The 20,441-nt window shown below is 51.3% G+C and overlaps 1 protein-coding gene across 1 annotated transcript; it reads right to left on the bottom strand.

Moving 5' to 3' along the window:
* Positions 1-10,957: 10,957 nt before the first annotated feature.
* LOC117189244 lies at positions 10,958-20,145 on the bottom strand. The gene is made up of 2 exons (XM_033394399.1): positions 19,940-20,145; positions 10,958-11,877 (listed from the first exon to the last, which is right to left on the bottom strand). Exon 2 carries the CDS (start codon positions 11,861-11,863, stop codon positions 10,994-10,996), a length of 870 nt encoding a protein of 289 aa, XP_033250290.1. The 5' UTR covers positions 11,864-11,877; positions 19,940-20,145; the 3' UTR covers positions 10,958-10,993.
* Positions 20,146-20,441: the final 296 nt, after the last annotated feature.

The raw sequence follows: 20,441 nt of genomic DNA, 5'->3' as shown, positions 1-20,441 counted from the left end.
GGTACTGTTTCTGATACTGATTTTATTGATAATATTGATTTTGGCATTGCTCAAATATATTAAATTCTCGGGTTACAATGTTTGTAATTGAAATCCTCCGAAATCGCTCGACCGATTTCTTTGAAATTTTATGTGCTTTCGATTATAAGATTTTAGGTTTTAGATTTTAGATGTTTTCGCTTCCCAGATGAAACGAATAATGATGTCATATTTCATTATTCAATTTAATATTTTTCATAACATTTTCTTTGAGTTTTGACGCCACATTTATATTAAATGCTATTGGCTCAGATTGGCGAGATTACCTTGGTAATCGTTGTAACAATTTTCTGGGTCTTACAGGTGCTGCAACTCTAGATAGCGATGGCTTAAAACTAATCAATCAATGAATCAAACTTTATCAAAACATAAGAGCGTGTAAAAAAATTATGCATACCAAATCTTGACCCGATCGGACCACTCCTTCGAGTACCTCTAAACAAAAAGAGAACATAGGTGTTTGGGAGTTACCCGAAGGAGTGGTCTGATCTGATATATGTTGGCCGATGCGCTGACCGATAAGCACACAACATTTTACGAAAATCGGTCGAGCCATTTCGGAGGAGTTCAGCAACAAAATTTGTGACACGAGTTTTATATACTAGATAACTGTTCACGCCAGCAGCAAATGATTGCCGCGCACTGTGCCAACTCCGTGCACTCCGGTCCCAACTCGCTCTCGCGCGCTCGGAGGGGCGCTCGGAAGATCTACACGATCCACAATCCACGATCCACACGGCGCTCACCGCAGCATAAAGCATAGATCATAAGGCTTAGAGTTTAGTTACGTTTTCACCTCCGTTTCAACCGGTCGACCCAATACAAATACACAAACCTACATATATATATATATATACCACGAAACCCATCGGCCTTTCTTTTCTTGCGACGGCTACTAGGAGTTTCACTGGACCATCAATTTCGTCGTGGGAACATCGATCTGCCCCCTACAAACATAACTTACAGGTAAAACGTATCATACCGAATCATAAACTAAATTGTATATACAAATTCATTCATTACCTGGAATCGTAGGGTAATTATCTCTAATTGTTGTTTCGTAATTTTTGGTTGCCGTTTTGTCATATCCGTAGGCTGTTTAGCATTAAACGGATACGAAATACATCGTGATATAAATACGTACAGCTGAATTCGGCGTTTGCGTTCTTCCTCCTCGCGTTCATGTTTATCCTAATAAAAAAGTTGTTAATTCTTAATTAATGATGGAAATAAAATAACTTTAACTTATCGGCAAAAATTTAGTATTTGATGTGAAAAGTTGTTTTTCTATTTTAATTTAATTTTTGTTTCCGTTGGGTAAAACTGACCGAAAAAGCATTATAAGCGTGTGGTTTTAAAAATAATTAGTTTCTAAGGATATGACTATGATGTAAAAACAAATTAGTATAAAATTTTTTTGAAATGGATAAAGCGACAACAAAACATAAAAATTAAAGAAATCGGATAACATTTGGGAAAACCTCGCTGGAGTAGTCTAAAATGCATGAAATTTCAGATTGCGGCGTATGGAGCTCTTGTTGCGATACAAATTAAAATAATCTTTACAGGTGTACAAACAAATATTTTAGAGGAAGTTCTTTTACTTAAATGTACTTTAATGTACACTTACATGTGGGTCTCCTGTTTTAGGCTTATCGCTGTTAACAGATGGTGATGGTGACACAGGTCGTGGCAGTGAGTTGGCCCTCGACGATCCGATGCTCTGATTTAATGTTTCTTGCGAAACACCACTAGATGATGATAGCAACAAATGATTATTACTTTGTATTACCTCCTGGAATTGAGCATCCACTGATGACCAAACACGGGTAATGCTGTTACTGTACGGGTGTGACTGAGTCATATTCCCAGTTATATAGGATACATCAGTCACACCCCTAGCAGCAAAACCTTTCTGATCGGAGAAGCTTGTGTGCAGGTATGGCTCTTCAATAGTGAACTTTTTATGTGAATTGTTTATTTGTTTCTGCTGATGATGCAGATGACCTGACGAGCTTAACTGCTGTATTATTATTCTATTTTTCCAGAGATGTGCTGCTTGTAACTGGATTTACATTTACCAAATGAGCTAACAAACTGACTGTGTCATTCACTTTTGAAATATACATTGGCAATGGAATGGTATGTTCATGGATTGTTTTTTCACGCAATATTATTTCATAACCATACATACGTTTATATATAAAGCCAATTTTGTTCCATCACACCATTCACTCGATTTAGTTCGTGAATATTTTTTTACGCAGATAAGATAGGTGCGGTGTATAATTAGTTTCATGAATGGAAATAATCAAATCAAATTACGATGTGCCAATTATGTGTGTTTAAGTAATTAGGTATACACATGTGCAGGTTTTTATGATTTGGATGATTGTTCCCAAAAGAAAAATATTGCAACGAATAAATTTTCATTATTGACAACAAGAAACATATGTATGTAGGTTAACTTCGATAGACCGAAGGCTAAAATTTCCTTTCAATCCTTTTCAACATTTGGTGACAGATTTCTTCGAAATTGGTTAAAAATTCGTATTTTCAAGCTAGTTTTCAAATTTTTGTACTGAAAATCAAACGTTTAAGTGCACTATTAGTCATGTTCTTCTCAATTCGCAAAATTGTATGCCTTTTGATGGCAGCTATCAATGCCTAATTGATACGTTTAAGCTGTATTTTGTATCGTAATTTTGAAGTTAAAGAATTAAAAGATCGGTGGCTTGGATGTATTTGGACAAGGTCCCTGGTTTGATTTCGGACAGGTCCGAAATGTCCGTGAGGAAAGCGGCCCCGAGAATACGAAGACGACGATTTCCAAGGCCTGGGCAGTGGCAGAAGAAGTGGGGGACCGATTCCTCCTCCTCCTCGTCGCGACAACTCCTGCAGAAGTCGTTATGAGGGATTGACAGTCTGGAGGCATGAGTGCCGATCTGCCAGTGTCCCGTAATGGCTCGAGTAACTGCAGAGCACTGTGCTCTGCTGAGCCTATACAGCTCTGCTGAGCGCTTCTTCGATCGATATGGCCATATCAATCTTGAGATTTTACAGGAAACGGTTTGCTGCCATCTCCTATTGGCATTTTGCTCGAACAATTCGTGCGTGAGGAGCCTGCACGTAGCCAGAGGCATCGCTACCTGCTCCCTCTCCATAAGGAGGAATTGTAGTACCCTGCCTTGCTAGCTCGTCGGCGGCGTCGTTCCCCTCGATGTCCCTGTGGCCTGGGACACATATAAGGAAAAGGTCTAACTGATCTGCGATCTCGTGCAGAGACCTGCGGCAGTCATTTACAGTCGCTGAGTTCGACGATATTGAGCCTAGAGCTTTAATAGCCGCTTGGCTGTCCGAGAAGACGCACACTAATTGCGTGTCTAGACGTAGTTTGGAGACGATAGAAATGGCCTCCTTGATGGCTTCAATCTCCTCTTGGAACACACTACAGTGGTCCGGGTGGTAATTGCGGGAGTCTCATCAGGAGTCCCGAGTGCCCAACCGCAGACGCCTTCCACAGTCTGGCTTCTCTCATTCTGAGGGCAGAAAGTGTTGCCACCTTCTTTCCTATGAGATCTACAGGGAGGAGGTCCAGCACAGTATCCAGGGCTTCCCCTGGAGTAGTGCGTAGCCCGCCAGTGATGCATAGCTCTGCCATGCGTTGAACTCTGCTGAGTTTATTGAGGCATGTCCTTCTGTCTAAGGCTGGCCACCATACCACCACTCCATAGAGCATGATTGGTCGTATGATGGCGGTGTAGAGCCACCGGACTATATAGGGGGTCATTCCCCATTTTAGTCCGATGGCTTTCCTGCTAGTCCTGTGGCTTTCTTTACTCTGTCCTCAATGCTCAATTTCCAGTCGAGCTTTCTGTCGAGGATTAGGCCAAGATACTTGGCGTTGCTGCTGAAAACTAGCGCTTCCCCGCATAGTCTAGGGGGAGTCAGTACCGGAACCTTGTACTTCCTAGTGAAAAGCACCAGTTCCGTTTTAGACGGGTTGACGCCTAACCCGCATTTGTCTGCCCATTTCGACATTTTCGTGAGAGTACTTGTCATGCACTCACACAACGTCTGCGGAAATTTTCCGGAGAGTGCTATAGCAACATCGTCCGCATACGCCACCACACGGCAGCCACCCCCCTCTATCTCCCGCAGCAGTGTGTTCACTGCCACGTTCCATAGGAGGGGCGAGAGGACTCCGCCCTGCGGTGTGCCTCTGCAGACAAATCTGGTGCATGTTGATGTCCCAGTGATGCCTCAACCGTCCTGCATTGCAGCATCTGATCGATCAGGCTCACCGTCCTGGAGTCAACCCCCAGATCCGTCAGTGCACCCGTGATGGCGGTCGGAAGGATGTTGTTAAAAGCGCCTTCTATGTCGAGGAAGGCTACGAGGGTGTACTCCTTAAAGTTAAGGGACGCTTCGATGATCGATGTGATCGAGTGTAGGGCCGTTTCGGTGGATCTTCCCTTCCGATAGGCATGCTGGGAGTCTGAGATCAGCCTGAACGGAATACACGCTGTGAGAAAAGAAGAAAAGACGATAGACTAATGGGCCTGAAATCTTTTGGGGCAGTGTGCGAGGGCTTGCCTGCCTTGGGTATGAATACGACTTTGGTCTGAAGCCAGGTGTCAGGAATGCACCCGTGGGAAAAAATTCCCTCGTAAATTATTTTGAGCCAGTTAATGGCTTTAAGTCCCGCGTGAATCAGTTGGGCAGGGAAAATGCCGTCTGGGCCCGCGGATTTGTAAGGTTTAAAACTTCTGATCGCCCAAGAGATGTTATCCCGGCTTAGCAGGCTCAGGAGGGCATTTGAGACGACAGAGGGACGCGCGAAGTAGTTGGGTCTGTTTTCATCGCAGCCAGGGAAGTGAGTATTTAGGAGAAGATTTAGCGATTCATCGCTGGACGTAGTCCACGACTGGTCGGTGTTCTTCAAGAAGCCCAGGGTGGGTGTTGTCTTCGAGAGAACTCTGCGCAAGCGCGAGGCTTCTGAGTTACTCTCCATTTCACTGCAGAACTTACGCCAGGAGGCGCGTTTGGCTCTTCTAAGTTCTTTGTTGTAGATTGACAGACTGGCCTTGTATTCGGCTCAGTTTTGCTCAACGTTCTCAGCCTTAGCTTTATTGAAGAGTCTCCGGGAGGCTTTCCGGAGTTCATCCAGTTTCGGATTCCACCATTCAGGTTTCCTCCGGCCTCTGTTCTTGCCAGAGGGGCATGCTTTGTCGAGCGCCTTATTGCAGGCGTCGGTAAAGATCTTAAAAGGACGGGTCGTGGCCTCCGTGGAGAGCTCCTCCTCAGATGGGGGCTCGGGGAGAACACGACAGAGGTGATCAGAGTATCGAGTCCAGTTTGTCCGCCTGATGTTCCGGAAACGAACTGGCTTCGGTACTGAGAAGGAGAAAACAGTTTCCACGTACCTGTGGTCCGAGAAGGAGTGATCTTCCAGGACCCTCCAGGATACAATGTTACTCTGTATCTCATGAGAGGCAAGCGTGAGGTCCAGGACCTCCTTGCGGTTTTTAATAATAAAGGTGGGATCACTACCCCGGTTTAATAACCACCTGAGTGGTCAGTAAGTAACTGAAAAGGTACTCACCCCTTTCGTTTGTGTCAGTGGTTCCCCACTGACAGTGATGTGCATTGGCGTCGCACCCCACAATTAGGCCGATGTCTTTGGCCGAACATTCTGCGATTAGAGCCCGAAGAGGCGCGTGTGGAGGGGGGTCTGGTTGATCATGCCCCATGTATGCGGAGCAGATCCTCAGTGAGCGCTCCTGGCCTTCGAGGCTCACTGCGGTGTGGTCTTCATTGCTAAAATTTGGGAGCAAAAATAAGTGAAACTCTTTTTGCAAGAATGCAGGTACGACTTTTACCTGCGGTTTCAGCTACGTATAGCTTGTAGTCAGAAGTCCTCAGACCGGAGACCCTGTTTCCGAGGATCCAGGGCTCCTGAATGAGGACTATGTCGGCTCCACCCTTGGCCAGGTGGAGCAGTAGAGCAGCGCATGCTGCCTTACAATGGTGGAGGTTTATCTGCAGGATCGTCAGTGACATTCCTGAGTCTCACCTCCACCATTGTTGCTTCTAGATCGCTGTCGGGGGAATCTGGCTCCTCCCCGACAGCGATATGGCTGAGACCTCTGCCTAGGTCGCTCTCGTCGAACGCGTAGTCGTCCAGGATGTCGTCCGACATCATGGACGCCGCATCCGACGCCGGGTTGTCTTCCTCGCACGAGGCCCTCTCTTTCGGGATCTTCGGCAGCTCCGGGTCTGGCTCGACCTCCGCTTGCCTGCCCTTGCGATCCGACTTATAGGTGGTAATGGTGACCTTTTTGTATCCGTAGTCGACCACACCGTCCGTTTTGGCGAGGCGCTCTAGCGACTCCTTATTTAGGACGAGGATAATCTGGCACCTCTGCCCCTGGATGTCCTCTACCTTGGCCACCTTCCAATCGGCTGTGGGAAGGTGGGGGTTGCAGACCTGCAGTGGCCTGAGGATTTTCTCAGGTTCTGCAGGTTTTGCCGATACCCATGTTCTGGCTCTCGGGCGGCTGGGAACATCCTCCCATCTCACGGCCTCCAGTTTCGCCTGTTACCCCTGGGTAGACCTCTTTCAGAGCAGCCACCGCCTTCATGTAGAGGGCCGCACAGCTTGCTGGGCTTGGCCTGGCTGGTTAGCGGAGTCTTCCGCTGAGCGTTGCCGCTTGTTGGGGGCCTTGGCTGCGCCCTTTCCGGCTTTGGCTGGCTGGAAGAGTGGCAGGATTGAGGAGGCCCACAGCCTCTGCTCCTTTCCTTCTGCCGACGCCCTAAAGTTCGGGTCCTCGTTGGACAGGATGAAAGCCGCTCGTCTCCTGTCCTGGTACGACGGCTTTCCTCCCCGTGGTGCAGAGACGCTGCTCGCCGGGGCCCCCATGGGTTCCTCGGTCCCGGTGCGCTTACCAGCCGCGATTACGCTCTGCTTGGCAGCCACCCCGGTCTCCGATTCGCCCTTGGAGCCACCCGACTTGGATCCGATTGGCTTTTCGGGCCCCCCCTCGCTGCGGCCGCTGCCTGAAGACGGTGGACCGAATCAGTATCCCCCCCGTCTTCTTTGGACCTGGTTTCCCAGGCGCTGGTACAGAAGGATTGGCTTGTCCCTCCGGTATTTGAAGAGGAGTACCGAGCTCCTTTGCGGTGTTTTTATTTGGTATTTTTGATATGTTTGGCATTTTTGTTCCCACGAGTAGGCGGGAAGGGGTTGGTCACCCGAGGCATAGCCCGCTTGCCCCGGGAGGCCTAATTTAAACTGGAGGTCGGCAGGTATCCAGAGTCCGCATATTAGTGACCGGGAACCCCCCTGGCCATGCATATAACAGTGTCACCTTGGATTGGGGTAATTTCACTGAGAGTTTTCTTCTCTCCGCCCGACTACCATTCGCCAGCATCCTGGCAGAGACATGACCGTGCCAGGACCTGTTTCCAACCGCCCTCACGGGGAGAGTGTAGTCGCACTTCCACCGGTGTGTACAGTTACGGCGGGTGACGGTTCGCTCGCAACCCTCTGTGTTCTAGGTGGTGTGGGACGCAGGCCTCACCGGCTATTACTAACCGGAGCGGCTGCGCCTCAGTTCCGAGTTCACAGTTGTGCGAGCCGACCCGTCATCCGTTTGTCCCCCTGTAGCACCCGATGGCTGACGGCCAACATACTCTTTTAGTTTGATATAAAATTAATATGCATATGTGATAGACTCTATCCGCTGTATGGCTTTATCAACTCGATGTTTGAGAAAAAATTTATATATTATATATGTACATATATTCATGAGTGTCGGAAAAAGAGTACCGGGACTAATTAGCACATGAGTCATATTTTGTTTACACATGTTCTTATTTTATCCTGTGTCTCTATGCAGCATTTTTATTTATATTCATTAATGAAAGGATGTTTTTATCAAATTTTGAATATACCTAATACTTGGCTTTTGTTTTTCAAAAACCCATATTAGTATTTTATATTTTTAGTAACAAAATGAAACAACGGTACAAATCATATGATTTGTTATATATAACATACATATATACACGTTTATATATGGATATGTTGGGTCACCCTTAGACGCGACCTGTCAAACAATTTTCAATACAGAAATGGTTCGATATTTTTAAAATCTTACATCTGAACTGCTATTCACTGATTGGGGTTCACGTGCCAAGAAATTATGTTAGTTCAAGTACATTATATACATTATGTATACATTGCTTGTAAGTATTTAACGATTAATATGGTGGTAAGGCACACACCCTTCACGGTATGCTAATGTCAACATGTAATTTTCACTTGCTTTTGGCTATACAAATTATCCGATCTGATCCAGATTCAGCAACTGGATAGATATGGCCATTATCTATGACTCTGCGTTTTTAGTTTTCTCGAATCTGCAATATTGTGGATGCAACAGATTTTCGTCCTTTGTGGAGGCGGAAGGAGGTGGGGCGAAATTTTGAGGTATACGTTTTATAGTGAGATCTAACAGAATACGGATACCAAATTTGGTTACTCTAGCGTTAATAGTCTCTGAGATTTGTGGATATCCCAGATTTTCGTCCTTTGCGGGGGCGGAAGGGGGTGTGTCGAAATTTTGAAACTAACTTGCCAAGGTCCGATATCACAGGAGTGTGGATACCAAATTTGGTTGCTCTAGCTTTTATAGTCTCTGAGATCTAGAGAGAGATGTTAGATGATGTTAGAGAGATGAGATGATGTTAGAGAAAGACAGAGCGAGAGAAAATGAAATTGTTTTAGTTTTTATTATTTTTTTAATATTTTTTTATTTTTTATTTTTTTAAGAGTTTATCAAGTGTTTTTCTACTTTCTCTCTAAATTTCGTTGCTCTACTAATACTGTTAATGTTGAAAGGTAACTCGTTCCATTCCCGAATAGCATTTTTTTAAAATTATTTTCCTGACTTGGAAAGTTTGTACCTTATGCTAACAAGATTCAACGTTCTATTCGATGAAGCAAAGGTAAATTTATCATATAATTCATATATCATATAATTATATAATTTATCTTATAAGTAGTTCTGCTGTCTGGTATAGATTATTCGATGTAGAAAAATAATTGTTCTGTACCCGATCGATGTCCTTAAATCCATATTTGTCTTGCTAAGATTGATATATGATCGATTAGTCTTTTATTATATATGTATCGGGCAATGTTGTTATTTAACATATGTTACCTTTTTTTAAGATTGAGCGTCACAATTTCCAAATATCTCAATCCAATAGAATAAGGTGGGTGTCAAATATGTCTTAGCTATCATTAGTTTGAGTATATCTGGTAAGAATTTTTGTGCTGGTGCGAGTTGTCTTAGTAGACTATATGTTTTACCAGTAGCTTTCACTACCTGGCTACTCCAAGAAATGTTTTCCACATGATCTACGTAATAAATTTTTTTTCACGACCACGATTCTGAATTTTCAGGGAATTTTGGTAGATTTGGAGTTAGCTCAGAAGCCATTATCCACTATGTGCTGTAAGGAAGCGATCCTGGGCTGGGGTACATATCTCAGTCTACTCCAGGGTCGAAATTACAGCAATATTTATAATTTGCCGGGACTCCGTATTTCGGACCGACGATGGGGGACGGGGCCGCAGTCCCGCGGACGGGAGCGATCGTAGCGTGGGACGGGGCAGTTGGTTTCACCGAGAACACTCCGGTTATCGCCGAATAGCGCCTTCAGGGCCCCACCGAACTCAGAATCAATACGGAGGTCTTTTTTATGCTATAATACCGACAGGTGTCGCCGAGAGTACCTAGGCTATCGCCGGACAGTACTTACGGGACCCCGCCGGCCTGAGAGTTACTACGAAGCGGAAAGGTGGACTATGCTATGCGGGAATACCGACAAGTATCGCCGAGAGTACCTAGGCTATCGCCGGACGGTACTTACGGGACCCTGTCGGCCTAAGAATTACTACGACGCGGAAGGGGGACTTTGCTATGCGGAAATACCGGCAAGTATCGCCGAGAGTACCTAGGCTATCGCCGGACGGTACTCACGGGACCCTGTCGGCCTAAGAATTACTACGACGCGGAAAGGGGAACTTTGCTATGCGGGAATACCGACAAGCATCGCCGAGAGTACCTAGGCTATCGCCGGACGGTACTTACGGGACCCTGTCGGCCTAAGAATTACTACGAGGGTCGGGGATACCGGCAAGCATCGCCGAGAGTGCCTAGGCAGTCGCCGGATAGCACTTACGGGACACCGCCGAACTAAGAATTACTACGAGTACGAGAATACCGACGCGTATCGCCGAGAGCGCTTAGGAAATCGCCGGATAGCACTCACGGGACACTATCGGGCTAAACATTACTGCGAAAATCTTTATTATACAGGGCAGGTATCGCCGAGAGGGCTTAGGCAATCGCCGGACAGCCCCTTTGGGACCCAGGGAACTACGGGGATCAGGCGAGACACCAACAGGAGTCACCGGGGGGCGCTTAGACGATCGTCGGATAGCGGCCTCGGGACCCTGCGGGGTCACAAACTACTGGAGGGAATCATGCGGAGGGAACAACGACAGGTATCACCGAGAACGCCTAGGCAATCGCCGGACAGCGGCCTCAGGATCCTGTCGGGCTACGAACTACTGGATGGAATCACACAGACTCGGGCAAGAGGCGGGAGGAAAGGCAGAGAAGATGAAGCCCCGGGCCTCCAGGTTCCCTAGTGTATAGATTGTTGGAGGTCGTGCTATGTTTCTGTTATATTCGTTACATTTCACTTTATTCTTTCTTGGTTCCCTACCTATCGCACCGCTCAGCAGCCCGTATACACGTCTAGAGACTAGCTTACCCCTGAACTCCCACGCTTGTACTCGTCGAAAGCCTCTTCTTCCCCGTGGGTGCAGCGTAGATGCAGGATCTAAGTGTAGTATCGATGCAGGGTCTCCTCTGTGTCACTGATCGCGTTGGCGTGGATCTGGTCCGCCACGTATCTTACTTTTCGTACGCCACTCGAATTTTATCCGCAAACACGTCCGACTCCTACGACTGCTTCCAAACGGATGATGCTGGTTCGCCTGGGGCGCGAAGCCCAGGCTCATGAGGGACCCGGAATCGGACCCTCCGTCGTCGCGTTGGGGTCCTACTTCCCCCCCTGTATCGCTTGCGTGGGACACGTCGGAGTAGTGTGGTCCAGCACCGTCCCCGAATTCGTCCTCGTGGTGTACTGCTGGAGGGGTGGCTGCCCGACCTTGATCGGCCAGGTTCCACTCGGCCCAAAGGGGCGAGTCCCATTCGTTTCCGCGAGCCAGTGGGTGTCTGTTCCCTTCGTCCTGCAGCGTGGACGCCAGGCTTTGAGCGTCGCGTATTATCGTCTCGTGCTCATCGGTGTCCGTTGTCGCGTTGTCGTCCTCGATGGCAGCCCCATAACTCCCGAACCAACGGCGATTCAGGGCGGCGACGTCGTGATTGGGCGCCGAGCGGACACCTGCAGTTGCGAAGCGGCCATCGGGCTCTACTTTCTCTTCGGCGTCGGTCCCCGGGTCCTGGGTTTGTTGGTCGATCCACCCTTGGATGGCTGCCGCTTGCTGTCCCCATGGCATCCTGTCCTGTTGTCGAAGTGGCGCCTCTCCGACCCGCCTCAGCTGGGCTTGACGGGAGGCGGATGGCCCATTGGGGTCGACGATCCAGCCGCGAGCCCGGCTTGTCGTTGGTTCGTTGGCAGGTGCCGGGACTTCAGGCAGCTGGTCTCCGCTATGGTGTCCCGTCGTATCACCATTTGCCCCTAGGGGCCGAGCTTGCCTTCCGTCTCTTAGACGCTTCATGTCTTCAGTCGATTCTAGGGAGAAAATGCCTGTCGGTTAGAACCTGCCTGTCTTAACTAGAAGTATTAATACCCTCCCCCTATCGTGCTTGAGCGGTGCGAGTAAGAAGATGTTTACATTGGGTGTAGTACTTATCTTATCCCATAAGGGGATGTATACGTAGCTTACGGTTTCGTGGGTCGCGCCCCTTACGGGGCGAGGACGTTACGGTAGCGCGCTACCGCAAGTGGCCCTTGCGAAGTCGGCAGGTCATTCGGGTCTCTCCAGCGTCGTCGGGTTCTCCTCGGGGTGGTCCACTCCGTGGAACGCCTTTAAGTCAGCTAAACTCGCTGTTTTCCTTCGTTTGCCTTGTTGAATCTGTAGTCGAACTACGTTGGGAGATAAGAATTGGGTTACCTTGTACGGCCCGTCGTACTTAGGGGCCAATTTTGCCGCGAAACCGTCGGCGGCTTTGGATAAGTGATGCTGCCGAAGGAGGACTAGGGTTCCTAGTTCGGGTCGCCACTCGCGCCGTCGGAGGTCGTATGTTCTCTTCTGCTCTTGGGATGCCCGTTGGGTGTTCTCCTGTACGACCTTGAACATTTCCTGCAGTCGTGTCGCCTTCTCGTGGGCAGGCTCTGGTTCGTTTCCTAATCCTGGGGTCACTTCGTCGTACAAGGCTCCTGGTAGCCTTGGTTCTCGTCCGAGTACCAAAAAGGCCGGGCTGAAGCCCGTGGTGTCCGACGGGCTGCTGTTTATGGCCAAGCTTAACTCGGGGAGGAGATCGTCCCAGGTCCGTTGGTCCCCGTCGACGTATTGTGCAATCATTGTCTTGATGGTCCGGTTTGCCCTCTCCGTCGGGTTTTGCTGAGGGGTATACGGCGCGGCGCGGTGTGCTCGAGTTCCATTCCCGCCACCTCGCCAAAATTTCCGGAAGGACCGACTGGTGAATTGTGTTCCGTTGTCGCACACAAACTTCCACGGGACCCCGAATCGGCAGAGTATCCTCTCTCGGAACGCCTTCTCCAAGTGGGCGGTTGTGGCTTTCCGGAGTGGCACAAGTTCTACCCATTTGCAGAATGAGTCGAAGAACACGAGGAGCATCGTGTTGCCGTGCGTTGAGCGGGGTAGGGGGCCTACGAAGTCCGCGCAAAGGATGTCGAACGGGCCCTTCGCCTGTCGCGTATACATGTGACCTGCGGGTTTGTTCTGGCTCACCTTAAATTTTTGTCAGCTTTCGCAATGTTTCACGTATCGGGCCACGTCTCTGTAGAGTCCTGGCCAGTAATATCGTTGAGTTACCCGAGTGGTAGTCTTCCGTATTCCTAGGTGTCCGGCGGTCGGGTGATCGTGGCATTCTTCTAACACTCGTCTACGATGGCCACTGGTGACGCATAACTTCCACTGGTGAGATTCTTCCTCGATTGGTCGGTGTCCAGGCTGCCGATAGATCTGTCCGTTCTCGATTATAAATTCTCTGCATTCCTCAGGTCGTGACTGGATACGTTTGAGCAACCTCTGTATCCAGGGGCAGGTGGGCAGGTCTTCTAGGGTTCGCTGTATGGTGTCGATAGGTTGCCGGGAAAGAGCGTCTGCTACGATGTTTTGGCTTCCGCGTCGGTAAAGCACGTCAAAGCGATACTGTTGGAGTTCCAGAGCCCAACGGGCGATGCGACCGGTTGGATTATTGATCGAGTTTAACCACTTCAAGGCGAGATGGTCGGTGATGACGTCGAAGTGGTAGCCCTCCAGGTAGCATCGTAATTTCCTGATGGCCCAGACGATGGCTAAGCACTCCTTTTCCGTGGCTGAGTAGTTCTCTTCTGCTTTTAAGAGCCTTCGACTGGCGTAGGCTATGACCCTCTCCTCTCCGCTGATCTGTTGCGTCAGAGCGAACCTCTCCGCGAAATCCGGGCAGGCTAAGACGGGTGCTTGGGTTAACTTCTCCTTCAACTCCTCGAAAGCGGCCTGCTGTTCGTCACTTCAGATCCACCTTTTCTCCTTCTTCAGGAGGCTAGTCATTGGTTGTACAATCATCGCGAAGTTTGGGACAAACCTCCGGTACCACGATGCCATTCCTAGGCAGCGTCGAAGCTCCTTTATTGAACTGGGTGGGGCCAACTTCCGGACGGCGACGATCTTATCTGGGTCGGTGTGTATACCCTGCTCACTAATGACATGTCCCAGGTATACGATGCTTTTCTGGAAGAAGCTGCATTTCTTTTGGTTCAATCTTAGATTTGCTTCCCGTAGTCTCCGGAACACCTCTCGCAGATGGTCGACGTGTTCCTCCAACGCCGCTCCGATGACAATAATGTCATCAAGGTAAGCGAATGCGTTGGGTTCCATCTGTGGTCCGATGAACCTGTCCAAGGCTCGCTGGAACGTGGCCGATGCTGAGTGCAGTCCGAACGGCATCACCTTCCAATGGAAGAGTCCTCTGCCCGGAACGGTGAAGGCGGTACACTCTCGGCTCCCCTCGGCCATAGGGATCTGCCAATACCCGTTCTTGAGGTCCAAAGTCGAGATGTAACGTGCGTTACGGAGCCTCTCGATGATGGGTATTGATTGCGCGTTGAGTTGTCGGTAGTCTACGCACATCCGCATCTCGCCTGTCTTCTTTCCCACCAGTACGATGGGAGCGCTGGGTGGGCTTTTTAAAGCTTCGATTCGCCCGTCTTGCAGCAACCCGTCGACCTGAGCATTGATGATTTTCTGCATGGCCGGATTTTTGGGGAAGTACCTCTGCTTTATCGGCTTGTCGTCCTTCAGAGTGATGGTATGCTCGGCTATGTGAGACACGCCCTCCAATCCCTCAAACTTGGCCAATTCTTGCTTCAAAAACTCGGCTACCCACGGCGGGAGGGGTGGTTCGGTGGTGGGGGCTGTCTGTGGCGAGATTTTTTCGAGCAGGGCACATGTTATGATGGCGAGGTTCACGGTGATAGGGTCAGTCGAGTCTGATCTTCGAAAAGGGTTGCGTTGTCGACCGGCCGCGGCATCGGCTAAAGGGGCGAGTTGATAATCCGTTGGGGTTATAGGTGCGAGTTGGTCTACCTTGACCCGCTCCCGTCCTTCGGGGCCGTGGTCTTCCTGGCGTAGCGGGTCGTGGTGTAGAACGATGCTGGTTTCCCGTGGGGTCGTTCGCCCTGATTGAGCCGCACTGCTGGGCACTTCTGATTTGGCTCGCGTCAATCGTGTTGTATTCTTAGCGCCGCCGGGTCCGGCTCGGTCGGGGCTTAGATGCGTTGTCCTTGTATTACTGCTGGGTCTGGCGTGGTCGAAGCTTCGATGCGTTGTCCTTGTATTGCGGCTGGGTCTGGCGTGGTCGGGGCTTAGAAGCGTTTTCCTGATATTACTGCTGAGTCTGGCGTGGTCGAAACTTAGTAACGTTGTCCTGATGTTACTGCTGGTTCTGGCGTGGTCGTGGCTTAGCTCCGTTGTCTTGGTAGGGATACTCTGGGTGGTTTTCGAGGCAAACGGACTGGCCCTGGGTGCGTCCAGCGGTGTCGCAGTCGTCTCCGTCGAATCCTCGTTGCTCTGGGTGTTCTTCGAGGCGGACGGACTGGCCCTGGGTGTGTCCAGCGGTGTCGCAGTCGTCTCCGTCGAATCTTCGTTGATGGTTCTGGCGTGGTCGTATCGAATTGTGGGTCGGGTTCGGGTGGCGTTGCTGGGTCTGGCGTGTTCGAGATCCTGGGGCGTTGTCATGGTTACGTTGCTGGGTCTGGCGTGGTCGAGATTCTGGTGCGTTGTCATGGTTACGTTGATGGGTCTGGCGTGGTTGGGATTCTGGTGCGTTGTCACTGGTACATTGCTGGGTCTGGCGTGGTCGGGATTCTGGTGCGTCGGCTTCGTCCGGGGGGTCGCTGTTGGATTGGTCGAGCGGGTAGGGGCAGCGGATGCAGTCGCGGGACTTTCGTCACTAAAAGTAACCATGCGGGGCCGATTCGATGATGATGTGGGGATCGGGTTGGTTTCCCGGATCGCCCGCTGGGTCAACTGCAAGTACGCTCGTCCGCATTGTATTATGGCCTGGACGCCGCAAAGGAAATCGAGCCCCAGTATGATGTCGTCCACTACCATGGGTAGGACTAATAGAATCACCCGCGTTTCCTGTTGATCCAGACGCACCTTGACCGAAACTGCTTGCGTCACCTCCTTTGCTGTACCATCCGCCAGGCGGACGGTAGTCCTTATATTCCGTGCGTTCCCTCCGGTACTTACTTCATGAGCGATGCGTTGACTGACGAGCGACCGCGTTGCTCCCGTGTCGAGGGTAGCTGTGAGCGGTACTCCTTCGATGGTTACTAGCGCGGCGATCCTGCCTCCGTCCAAACTTAAGGGATGAGATACTCCTGGGGGCCCTGGAGGTATGTCTCAGATCGGTTCCCTGACGAGCGGAGACTCGGCCCGTTTCCCGACTCGGATAGCCTACAGCAGTCGATCGTCCGGATGCCGCGGCGGCCACACTCCCAACAGAATAGCACTCGCCGATTCCTCCATGAACTGCTGAAATGACCTTCCTCCCCGCAATTACGGCAGGCCCGGCGTGTGTTCACCGGCCGGTCTCCATCCTGGGTCACTACGCGGCTTGCCGTCTCGGCGCTCCGGGAGGGCCCGGTGTCGTCTGGAGGAGCATGCTGTGGGTGGATAAACCGGGTCCTTGGTATGATGGCGTTCTGGCTTTCGTATTTGGGCGGTCGTTAGCTGGGTGGGTTTGTTCGCGGTCCCGCGTTGTCTCGTACGCTACTATCAATTGGGTCAGTTCTCGCAACGTCTCGAACTCATGTCTACGGGTGAACAGTTGGTATTCCGGCCGAAGGTTCTCGTAGATCCTGTCCAGCTCCCTGTCTGGAGTATACTGAGCTCGTTGCATCATGAGTCGGAGGTCGATCGCGGGGGTAGGAAGAACTCCAAGAACTCGGTCCATGGCTTTCCTTGCATCTGGAACGTCCTAAACCATCCTTCTTCCTTGCCAGTTAGTAGCCCGGAGATGGCTCGCGGCAGTTGTGCTGGGCTTCCGCCATATGAGTCGACCCTTTCTTCCAACCGTTCGATGAAAGCCAGCGCATCCGAGTGTCCGTCGAACTTCAGACCCCAATTGCGCAGTTTATCGGCCAGGGCGGCGAAGGAAATTTCTTCCCTTCCGGGTCGCGAAGTTCCGGCTTCCTCGGGGAAGCGGTGCTGGTGGTGATTGTCACCATGTCGCCGGTCAGTCGTGGTTTCAAGCCGGCCAGAGTCGCCGTGAGCTGCACGCGGGAACTCTGGAATTATGATAGATAGAGGCTGCTCCGCACAGATCCCTTCCTTCCGCTCTCGCTGACTCGGTCCCGGCGACGGGGACGTGTTCCTCGGGCTTCTCGGGCTGGGCGCGCTGTCGAAGACCATTCCGAGCTCTTTGATCCGTTTTTCAATGGCAGTCGGATGCTCACCGCGCGAAATAAAGGCCGAGATCCGGCTGCGCAGTTCGTCCGCTGTCCCGGTTTCACCGAGGCCGAATTCGGCGGCGATGGCCTGCAATTCGTCCTTGCGCCGATACGAAATCCACTGTACCCCGATGTCGAAGCACGGTGGTCGAACTGGCACTTCGAGGTCTTTCGCGTTTCCGACGGTAGTATCACGTATTGACCCTCCGGTAGAATCTTTTCTTAGGTAACGCACTGAATACCGGAGTCCTTGGGGCTAGTCACGGAAGCGCGGCGTATGCACGGTTAACACGATTGTCCAGTGGAGGCGTCCTTGGCGTCCTTGCTGCTTGGGGTCCTGGTCTATAGTCCTTGCTATCGTTGTCCTTAGAACTGTCCTGACTGTTGATCCTGGCTAGGCCGGTCGATAGTCCTTGCTGTCGTTGTCCTGGGGATTGTCCTTGTGGTCCTGGTCGTGCTGGGTTTGTTGATTTAAGCGTTGGATCTCGTCCCGTGTTGATGGCTGAACGCTGACTGATCACTTCGAAGGCCGGGCGTTTACTTTCGGCTATAGTTTTGTAGGCTGGGCTTTGAATGATCACGCTGAAGACCGTGCATTGAATGACTGCTCTGAAGACCGGGCGTTGACTGCTCGCGCTGAGGGTGGGGCATCGACTCTTCTCGCTGAGGGCCGGGCGTTGACTATCCTCTTCTGGGTCTGAGTACGAAATATATAGCCGGGCTGGTTGGTCTTCGGGAGGATTCCGGCCTCTACCGCTCACGACTCGCTGCTCGCCGCGTACGTGTCGCTCTCTCTCTAGCGATTTCTGCCCAGCTTCGGCTCGGTTCTCTTTCTCTGCCGCCTTGCCGCGGCGCTCTCCTCCTCATGTGGGCGCAGCGGCCACGTGCTGACGCTATTGCTAGGGAGGTTAGGGAAGCCAGCCTCGGCTGTACGTGAATGATGGGCGGCCTCACGTGCGGTTTTTCAGAGATATACAGCTATTCTTGTCTTAATGATTCCGACTGGCCGTGCTTGCGCATAGTACAGTCCCGATTCCCCCTGCTACACGTTTTCTGATCGACTGTTCCACTTAGCGCCCCAAAACATAACGGGCGCCATCCGAAAGAAGCGATCCTGGGCTGGGGTACATATCTCAGTCTACTCCAGGGCCGAAATTACAGCAATATTTATAATTTGCCGGTACTCCGTATTTCGGACCGACGATGGGGGACGGGGCCGCAGTCCCGCGGACGGGAGCGATCGTAGCGTGGGACGGGGCAGTTGGTTTCACCGAGAACACTCCGGTTATCGCCGAATAGCGCCTTCAGGGCCCCACCGAACTCAGAATCAATACGGAGGTCTTTTTTATGCGATAATACCGACAGGTGTCGCCGAGAGTACCTAGGCTATCGCCGGACAGTACTTACGGGACCCCGCCGGCCTGAGAGTTACTACGAAGCGGAAAGGTGGACTATGCTATGCGGGAATACCGACAAGTATCGCCGAGAGTACCTAGGCTATCGCCGGACGGTACTTACGGGACCCTGTCGGCCTAAGAATTACTACGACGCGGAAGGGGGACTTTGCTATGCGGAAATACCGGCAAGTATCGCCGAGAGTACCTAGGCTATCGCCGGACGGTACTCACGGGACCCTGTCGGCCTAAGAATTACTACGACGCGGAAAGGGGAACTTTGCTATGCGGGAATACCGACAAGCATCGCCGAGAGTACCTAGGCTATCGCCGGACGGTACTTACGGGACCCTGTCGGCCTAAGAATTACTACGAGGGTCAGGGATATCGACGAGCATCACCGAGAGTGCCTAGGCAATCGCCGGATAGCACTTACGGGACACTGTCGAACTAAGAATTACTACGGGGGTCAGGGATATCGACAGGCATCGCCGAGAGTGCCTAGGCAATCGCCGGATAGCACTTACGGGACACCGCCGAACTAAGAATTACTAGGGGAGTCGGGGATATCGACAGGCATCGCCGAGAATGCCTAGGCAATCGCCGGATAGCACTTACGGGACGCTGTCGAACTAAGAATTACTACGAGGGTCGGGGATACCGGCAAGCATCGCCGAGAGTGCCTAGGCAGTCGCCGGATAGCACTTACGGGACACCGCCGAACTAAGAATTACTACGAGTACGAGAATACCGACGCGTATCGCCGAGAGCGCTTAGGCAATCGCCGGATAGCACTCACGGGACACTATCGGGCTAAACATTACTGCGAAAATCTTTATCATACAGGGCAGGTATCGCCGAGAGGGCTTAGGCAATCGCCGGACAGCCCCTTCGGGACCCAGGGAAATACGGGGATCAGGCGAGACACCAACAGGAGACACCGGGGGGCGCTTAGACGATCGTCGGATAGCGGCCTCGGGACCCTGCGGGGTCACAAACTACTGGAGGGAATCATGCGGAGGGAACAACGACAGGTATCACCGAGAACGCCTAGGCAATCGCCGGACAGCGGCCTCAGGATCCTGTCGGGCTACGAACTACTGGATGGAATCACACAGACTCGGGCAAGAGGCGGGAGGAAAGGCAGAGAAGATGAAGCCCCGGGCCTCCAGGTTCCCTAGTGTATAGATTGTTGTTACATTTCACTTTATTCTTTCTTGGTTCCCTACCTATCGCACCGCTCAGCAGCCCGTATACACGTCTAGAGACTAGCTTACCCCTGAACTCCCACGCTTGTACTCGTCGAAAGCCTCTTCTTCCCCGTGGGTGCAGCGTAGATGCAGGATCTAAGTGTAGTATCGATGCAGGGTCTCCTCTGTGTCACTGATCGCGTTGGAGTGGATCTGGTCCGCCACGTGTCTTACTTTTCGTACGCCACTCGAATTTTATCCGCAAACACGTCCGACTCCTACGACTGCTTCCAAACGACTTTTCTTCCTTCCACGTTTTCCCAGCTCAGAGCCGGCGTTCTGCTGGCTCTCCGATCCAGCGTCAGCGTGGGCGGCTGGCGTCGTCATCTTCCGTGGCGGCAGAGGGCTGGCGCCGTCGTTCGGCGTCTACGCTGCGCCGGTGACTTTCGTCTCTCTGTCTCGCTGCTGGCGCGTCGTTACTTCGCTTTAGCTTTCCGCGTCTCTCTTCTGCCGTTGCTGCTGTGGGCTTACTGTTCCAGCGCTTCGTTGCTGCGTCGACGCTGGCGGCTTATCTTTTCGGCGCTTCTCG

Source organism: Drosophila miranda, chromosome 5 (assembly GCF_003369915.1).
Source record: "Drosophila miranda strain MSH22 chromosome 5, D.miranda_PacBio2.1, whole genome shotgun sequence".
NCBI classification, from domain to species: domain Eukaryota; kingdom Metazoa; phylum Arthropoda; class Insecta; order Diptera; family Drosophilidae; genus Drosophila; species Drosophila miranda.
The sequence above is the reverse complement of the archived record's forward strand: the minus strand, read 5'-3'. Positions and strand labels throughout refer to the sequence as shown.